We start from the raw sequence: 8,925 nt of genomic DNA on the forward strand, positions 1-8,925 counted from the left end.
TGAGACCAAGGAGCTAGAACTGTTGCCACATCTTGATCTATTGACATTATTTTTCTCTGTTCTCTTTTTTTACTCCTCTACTCCTCTATACCTGCTATTTCTGAGAGTAAACGCACACAGCCAGATGTAATTGGCCACTTTTCGTATCATCCCACCACATACCATTGAAATGTATTAGAGCCCATTCACCGGTGACATATCATGTATTGTTTGTTTGATCGTCAATGACATCTGAGTGTTTTCAGGAATGGATGTTAACCAGGACACTGTCATTTCCTCTTCGCTGTGTTCTAACCATTGTCTATTGCCTCCCTTTACCTCCACAGACAAGCCGGAGAGCTATGACGTGTGGTACGAGAGCCGCTTCGAGGACTGCGACAAGGAGGCCTGCCTGTCCTTCTCCAAGGAGTCGCTGTGCTCGCGCGTCACCGTCGACCACAACTACTACGCTGTGTGCCAGAACCTTCTGTCGCGCTACGCTACCTGGAGAGGCACCACCGGCGGCCTCCTCCACGACCCCCCTGCTCACGTAGCCAAAGATGGCCAGCTGGAGGCCCTGTTGGACGAGTGCACCAACCCCAAAAAGCGCTATGGCCGTTTCCAGGCGGCCAAGGAACTGCGCGAGTACCTCACCCAGCTAGCCGCTAGCTCGTCAGCTACCGCTAGGTAATGAACGGAGTTAGCGTTAGCCTGGAGTTTCAACCCACTGACCCCTTGACTGAGATTTGAACCCTGCCTCCCCCCACCGTCCTATCAGGAGGAATTCCTACCCATTTGCACGGCCGCAATGTTTGAGAACTGCACCAGGAGAAAAGATTTCGTTGTTTCACCTCTGGTTTACATGCTCTAGACTTTGATTTCATGGCTGCACGTGAATACGAGGACTGAGAGGACAATATCTGCTCCAGAGGCAGGTTTGTAGCCCTTGGAGTGAGGGGGTACGTACAGTTACAGTGGAGCTCCTCACAGAGCTCGGACACTAAGCGAGGCTAGGCTTAAGTATCCGTGGGTGTCCAAAATGTCAGCTCAGACAGTTTCACTGCCTCACGCCTCTGCTTACTCAACCAGTCATCAGTCTGCCGGCCCAGTCTGTCTCTTTCTGGAATTCACATTTGTTGTAGACATTGGAATCTTTACACCTTGTAAATGATTGTTTCTTTTTTTTCGCCCCATATTTGTTGTGCATTTTGTTTGAGGGGTTAGATCGTCGAAGGCTCACATTCGCATCCGGCAGTGGTGTTTTCTGAGGGGGCGCTGCAAGGGAAGGTAGCTGAAATCTGCTGCAGTCGGCCAGCTGTAAACGTCTGGTCGCAGCAGGGAGGAGGGAAATGGAGAGAGAACTAGAGAGACGGTAACAGTGTCACGATGTAACGAGAAAAACCCTTGACTGCGATAAAAGTCCTACTTCCTGATACTCTAATCAATCACTCGATTTTCCAGTTCCCCTGGAGTCTGGCAATCAGTGTTTTTATACACGAGGTTAGAGAAAGAAAGATGGAGACAGAGACAGGGATAACAAGTGTAGTACCAGAGACAGAGCAAGCGAGAGTTGTACATAGGATAACAGAAAAGGAACGATGATTGGACTGTGGTGGTCCAACAATGCAGATGTGCGTATACCAAAGAGGCTAAATGTTACTCTAAGGAACCTTACCCTATTTTGCCCTACCTTCCCATCCCCTTCCCCTCCTTCTCCCTGTGCAGGAAAAGCAGACTCTCCTCCCTCCAGTTATGCGACACTAGAGATGCCCAAAGGAGCCACAGTGTGAACACAATCTGCATTGGAAATCAATAGGAATGTCAGTACAGTAGGGCCCTCACATTTTGGCCAGCCTTGGAAGTATTAAGCAAAACCCCAAACTGTCCCAAAATATTCCTTAATCCAGATTGGCTTTGGTAAAAATGTTAAACCAAATCGAACTAATCTTATGTTTTGTCAGGTTGTCAATGTATTTCATTTGTATTTTATTTTTCTAATTCTGTGAATATTTTGGGGAAACTAATCCCAGGTTTTGCCAAGATGAATCTGGGCCATGTCTCAATACTTTCAAGGAGAATCTTTGCCTGTGTGCTATCCTGCGCTAACACGGATTGTCACTAATTGATTCATTGGATGATAAGGTAAAACAATTGAAGAGGATTAGATAATTGGATGGACAAATAGACTATTACTCTGAATAAGATTGAAGAAATTGCATTTTCCAGTCATCAGTGGATTTCCTCCAAAGGAAACACTGAAAGGAAGTCTTTGTCTGAGACCTAGCCTGGGTTGCGCATTGCCATTGCAGTGTTCCGCAGTGCCAGAGTCTCTTAATTGTCTGTAATTGATAAATGACTCACATTGTCTCATTCTCCCATAGGGGTTTCCAGTTACTGCTAACAACTGTTTAAAAAGGGAACGTGTGTATCCTGAATGAATAGGGGTTATTTTCCCCCCCTTCCTTTCTCTGGCATGGGATATCCGGCCTTTGCATTTTCATTTTACAGATCTGGAATATTTAGTTTAATATTAAATAAGATGTCCTCACAGCTCAGCATCACTTTGGGCAATCAAGCTTTAAGTGTGCTATGTTTTTTAATCTGCAGCAAATTAGCACATTTGGGTTGATTTTACACTTGGCGAACCAATACATTTAAGCATAATCACAATATATGCTCATCCGGTAATGGATTGCGAGCAATCTAAATCAAACTTTTACCACATGGCCATATATTTGTTTAGCCAATTGCACCCATCTCTGTTCTGTAGACCAGAAGGTATACAATGGAGTGCTATGCACTAAACCCATTCAAGGAACATAGACAGATAATCATTACAGATCAATACAAACCGTCTTACCCAATAAAGATTTAGGAGAAAGGAAGCAAATACAGATTTTGCAAAGTCAAGGGGAGTTGAAAATAGATCCTATTTGTTGGGAAAAGCAATAAAGATTTGTTATTGGGTAATACTGGCAGTTATTTTTTTTTTCTTTTTTGAATCTCCTTTGTTGTATCAGGTATTTCTGTTGTGTTCTGTTATATTCCCTAGTCTCAAAGTACACCACTCCCCATCTGGTTCACTAGTTGGAGAGATTTGTATGTGCGTAAATAACTGTCCGCTTTTGTACTGTAATTTTTTCATTTGAGTATTATATCAGCATTGTCTGATTTTACTGTGCCTTTCATTCAAAAGTTGTATTGACAACTTTTTAGTGGGTTTAAATAAAATATATGAAGATATATATATATATACTTCCCCAGTGCACTTTGTTTTTTTAGTTTTTTTTCTGTGTCTATGACTTCAATTTACATTAAACCTACTCTACCCTAGTGTCTGCACTAGAGGCTTATATTGCATATTACAATTGATTTGTTTAACCTGTCAGTCATTGGGGAATCTCTATGGCTGGCAATCCTATTCCGTTCATCATCTCTTAATCCCCCTTTTTATCTTCATGTATATCTATCAAGATATCATTTTATTCTTGACTTGTCGGCCTGTTTCCTTCATCCAAACCACTCTCCTGTTGTTCCTCCGTTTGTTTCGGTTTTAATTTCCTGAGTCATACTAATGTAGTATGAGTGCTAAGCACTCTTAGCATTGGTGTGTTGACAATGAGCGCCTATGGCTGGTGAAAAATGAGGACACTTATGTGAAAGTGAGTGACAGATTCCAGTCATTACAGGCAGATGACCGAACAAAGCCTGTGAAGAGGAAATCTCTGGTCATCAGATAATGGTAAGTTGCGCATGTGGTGTCTCTGTGTCTGTTATTTGACGTGTTTGAGTATAAGCTGTTGGAGTCTGTAATTGTGTGTATGTGTGTATATATATATTTGTGTATTTGCTCCCTGCTAACTGGCGAGCTCCTGTCTCTGTCCGTCTGAGTCAGCCCACACTACTGACACGACATGACAGTCTGGGGTGGAACACAGCGCTGTTTTCGCCAGCATCGAAATTAGAAACTGCATGACTGTGTGTATCTCTCTCTGTCTACCCCTCACCTCACCCCCCCCCCCCCCCATTGCTTTCAGTTCGACTCACTTCTTCTCCACCTCATCCCTCTCTCCTTACTCTTGAATTGGGCCTTTGCTTTGCTACACTCACTGCTTTAAATGGAGGTTTACACAAAGTAAGGGACGTGGTTTCTTAGCCCCCCATGTTCATTGGTACTCTTAGTTGGGTGTGACGAATGATCTTGGTGTTGCCAGGCTGGGGAACTACCACTGAAAAAACGATCGTGTTTCAGAGGGGCCCCTCCTTGCCTCGTCCGTTCTTTTAAATAAACATGAGCCTCATTCCAATTCCTAGGTTATTCATTGATGGGATACAGGGTTTTTAGTTTCAAATTAAATGTATTATTATTATACAGGACAATCTTATTCTCTGAGGGAAAGAATACCTGCAAATATGTTTATTTTACACTTGATTGAACAAATGGACAAAACTTTCCCTGTGGCTTTGGCCATAATGGAGAAGATTTTAATGGAAGTCCACTTAGTTCTTCTCTTAAAAGATTGCTATGGATTTTCAATGAAGGCGAGATAGTGGAAAGGCTTACTTTGTACGTCTTTTTTTCCGCCCCTGTATTTTAAGGATACCAATAGTGAGTTTGTATTGTTGCAATGTATCAGTCTGGAGAATGGTATGCGTGTGTGTTGGGGGAAGGGGGGTGTTGAGCATTGAAACTGAGCAGGCAGGAAGTTATTGTACTGTATGACATGTGACTACCCCTGTAGGGATCATCAGGCCATTTTAAATCCTTGGCATTTTGAAATCCTCCACCCCTGGACGGCAACTGCTTATCAGCGCTAGGTAAAGTCTAAATGGACTGCGGTGGGAAGCATTGTAAACAGTTCGGCAACCGCATTATCTAAATCTCTACATGACTTCAGCCTCGCCTGTCATATTCCGGGCCCTGCAAGCTGAAGATATCTTATTTAGGCTGTAAACAGAGAGAGAAAGAAAGAGAACGACATAGAGAGAGAACGACATAGAGAGAGAACGACATAGAGAGAGCGAGAGAGAGAGAAGCCTAGAAAACCACACCGTGTTCGATTACAGCTGAGGAAAGGATGAAAAATGAGGGGGGACAAAACAGAAAGTTTCCTTGCTTTGCTGTTGCTCTGCCTATGTGATGTAAAGTCTATTTCATGGTCTGGTAGCCCTAGAGAGAGGAGGCCATTTTTAGCATTAGAATAACCTATATTTTTTTCCAAGGGAGGGGAAATACATTCGGCAAGTACTGGGAATGGTTCACAAATAATGTTTGTGTGTGTGCGCGTTCCAAGGGAGAATGAATACATTCGGCAACTACTGGGAATTGTCCATTAATATTGTGTGTGTGTGCACAAGCGCGCAGGGTCTTAATTTTGAGCTTTCTTACTACAATTTTGCTATTCTGCTAACTGCATCCCCAAATTATAACTAATGCCATGTTGAGTTCCTGAATGTCACAGTATAGTATGTCAAGTGCCATATTGCATACATGTGTGGTAATATGTCACTATGGATGACTGCATGTTTGACTCATGGAGAGGAGGAATACAAACAAAGGGAGGAGAAGGTTAGCCCTAGGCTTGACAGAGAAGGAGGAAAAGATTGGGGCTGGAAATCTACATATCCAAAAGAAAGTGATGGTGTCACCGAAGTCCAAGGTCAACCCAAGGTCAACCCAAGGACTTGATGGCTGAGAGTTTTTATTGGCCGGCTGCAAAAGTAACCTTCAGGGACCCCAGCCATGTGATCTAGTACTAGAGATTCTTATCTCAATTGCATACAGTGTTACCCAAGACTCCAACCTCCACTCACACATCCCCACTCACCTCGTGCACCCCACTCCAACTCTCTCCCCGTCAACCCCCAGCCCACCCTCCTCTCTCTGGCGTGCCTCCCCTCCAGCCCCCCCTACTTACCTTGTAGCTAACTGAGTTGCTGGCCGGGTAAGCTACCAGTGCAGGCTGATTCCGCAGAGGTTTGTGGCCTAGACTGCTAGTCAGGGTGTCGTGCTAGCAATCCCATTATCCCCACATGCCGCAAGTTAAATCCACATTACGGGCTTCCTTGGGGGTGAAGGGGGAGGGGTGTATCCACGGACAGGATGATTGCAGCCCCCCCCTCTTTCATCGTCTCTCCATTCCTCAACATTCCCGGGAGGATAAGCTGACACTCTAAAGGCCGTGATTAGAAATATTTATTCTGCACGATCCACTATCGCAGAAAGGAGGGGAGAATACACAATATCTTTCCACACCATCCCCCCCATGAAAGACAATGCTCTACAGTGCACACAGGCAAACTACATATGGCCGGAGCTATAATACTAAATGAATCTGATGCAGAGACTGGCTATTGGAGAATCAATCTCTGTTTCATCGCGATCTGTGATTGAGAAACAGAACAAAGTAGAAAATAATTCAGCATGTGTTTTTCCCCCCTAGTGGGAAGATGAGATCTTCAGCAAGGGTATTTTTATTTGAGAACTCTGTCTCTTACTCTGTCTCTCTGTCCTCTCTTAGCTCTCTATTTCTCTCTTTTTCTTTCTCTCTCTCTGTCTCCCTCTTAGCTCTCTGTCTCTCTCTTACTCTCTTAGCTCTCTGTTTGTCTCTCTCTTTTACTCTCTCAGCTATCTCACTACCTCTGTGATACTGAAGGAGTTTGTGTGTGTGTGTGTGTGTGTGTGTGTGTGTGTGTAATGGGATTGTGTTAAAGTGTTTAGCGTGTGAGGGATGATGCTCGGTGACATTTGCATTGATTGCGATCATGACCCGTACCCACACTTAACAGACAGGGTACCTCATGATTGGCGGGGGGCGTACAAACAGCTACATGTACTGCAGATAAGGGCTATTCATGGTTAGCCTTCACTTTGGGAGAAAATGCTAACACATAGGAAGTAACATTTGGAAGCGTAGCTTGCCCTTCACAGATCCCCGAGTCGACGCTCTAATGACATGGCTTCGCTTTCTAGCCTCCTGGGGCGTGAAAAAGAGGGAAACTTCAATGGTGACATGTGTCTAGACCCAGAGAAAAGCCCTTTAACACTCTTTCGGAGGGCTATATTTACTCCCGCGTGACATTAAATGGCATCCATGCTTCGCCTGTGAAAGCAACGCTAACATCCTCAGCGTTCTTCAGCATCTGCCTCGCAGGCCACTCAGTCACCAGCGTGTTCCGTCCCACGCTCGCTCCGGGGGCGTCCATTACTTAGTGACACCTCACTGGACAAAATGGAACATTTGCTCCTATGTCCGTTTTTTTTTCTCTCCCTCATCAAGCAAGCATCTATTAAAAGCCAATGTGTTCTCTGGCTCTACCCCCCCCCCCCTTTCTACAGAGAGATAGGGATTTGTTCTATGAATACTGGTAGCATTGAAAGATAAACAAACTGATAGTGCCAGGAGCTACAGTAAGCTGACCTGGGATACACACACACAAACACACACAGGGTGCGTTCACTAACAAATGACTGTCTCTAAACGTGCACACATGATTTCAGCGTTGTTACTATCCAAACGTTACAACGCATTTGCAGGAGGACAAAAAATGCCACACGTGCACTGATGCACACACACACTTTCCAGGCATTAGCCCTTTCTTCCGGTGCGTGAATGCGAGTCGATGCTTGGCTGAGCATCTGGGCTACTGGGTTTTGCTTGCTGGCTGAGTTTGGGGTCTGAGATGATAAGACCCTGAGAGCTTCTGGCTCTGACGAGCCCTGTGTTGTCCATCACCCTGGGACAGGTCCTCTCTCTCGCTCTCATTCACACACACAAACAATCTCCCTTCGCTCCCTCCCTTTCTTTCTCCCCGACCATCTCTCCTTGTCGTGAGCCCTCGTGTGCAAACGCTACGCAGATGTAAGCCAGCGTGTAGCGCGCACTAGCTGAGTGTCGGTTTGCCGCCGCACTGATGTAGACTTCAAAACAGTTCCGTTAGCGCCCGTCACAAAAGGATTCGCCGCCAACGAGCACCGGCAGACAATTATTTCCCAGTTTTCCCAGTCAGCTGCTTTGCGTCAATGAAGGGGATTTTCTGGTGTGCATGTGCACTGGGGGGGAAAAGCTGTGTAAATGTTTCGAAGCTGTCGCTCGTACTAAATCAGACAGAAATGCACAGTAAACAGGAAAGAGATGTGTTGAGCAGTTTAAAGTCTGTCAAATCATTGTGGTCGGTTTGAGATAAAGATGTGTGTAACAAAGTGTGTGTGTGTGTGTATACTGTGTATAGCGTGAATAAACTGACATGCTCACTGAGTTACAGGTTATAGGGCTGACAAGGAATTAAACAACAACATACTGTCCCTTCCAGCTAAATTGTTTGTCATTTGGATGTCTAATGGTAGTTGTTGAAGTAAGCCTTGTTTTGTAATCATTGTCTAATTAAAATGGCGGAGAACTGTTTGCCCAAGAGGAGAGTTATAGGGCTTTACAATTTGATTTAGACTGTGTTTCATGGCTCATTTTAAAATGGTCGATAAATTGATGTTGGTCATTCACCTATAATGGAAGATTCTGAGAACTTCATTTGAAATTGTATAACTCTCTGGAGTGAAACGAAGTAGGGCTCTCATCATGGAATCTGCCTTCCGTCTAGAGCATTTCAGTCAGGCAAATGTGAGTAAATGTTGATTGGATTGATAGATTATTTCCATTGTAGTTGCACAAGATCACCCTCTGCGCTGAATCTATGGTCAAATCAGTGGACTTGTGAACCATAAAACAACATGTGGACATTCAATTCCACCCTCTTTAGCTCTGCATCGATGTTCTGGCTCTGTTTCTTTTTGAGAGAAATCGGGGCCTTCTTGTTTTTCCCAAGTTGTAAACTCAGAGGAGCTTCACCTCAAAGCCCTTTGGTATCTTAGTGGGCTACACTTTTTCCTGACCTAAAATGATAAAATGTTATATTTATACGATACTGCTGCAGGTCACACTGTTTTCT

At 44.4% G+C, this 8,925-nt stretch overlaps 1 protein-coding gene across 1 annotated transcript in view; it reads left to right on the forward strand.

Annotated features, from left to right (window-relative positions):
* Positions 1–3,245, forward strand: part of dipk2ab (divergent protein kinase domain 2Ab) — a 29,764-nt gene extending 26,519 nt beyond the window's left edge. Inside the window, exon 4 of the mRNA XM_084702761.1 lies at positions 327–3,245. Coding sequence (XP_084558887.1) covers positions 327–670 — 344 coding nt within the window. The 3' untranslated portion in view covers positions 671–3,245. The remainder of the gene's footprint in view (positions 1–326) is intronic.
* The last annotated feature ends 5,680 nt before the right edge of the window (positions 3,246–8,925 follow it).

Source organism: Hypomesus nipponensis, chromosome 8, assembly GCF_054491055.1.
Source record: "Hypomesus nipponensis isolate SF chromosome 8, ASM5449105v1, whole genome shotgun sequence".
NCBI lineage: Eukaryota > Metazoa > Chordata > Actinopteri > Osmeriformes > Osmeridae > Hypomesus > Hypomesus nipponensis.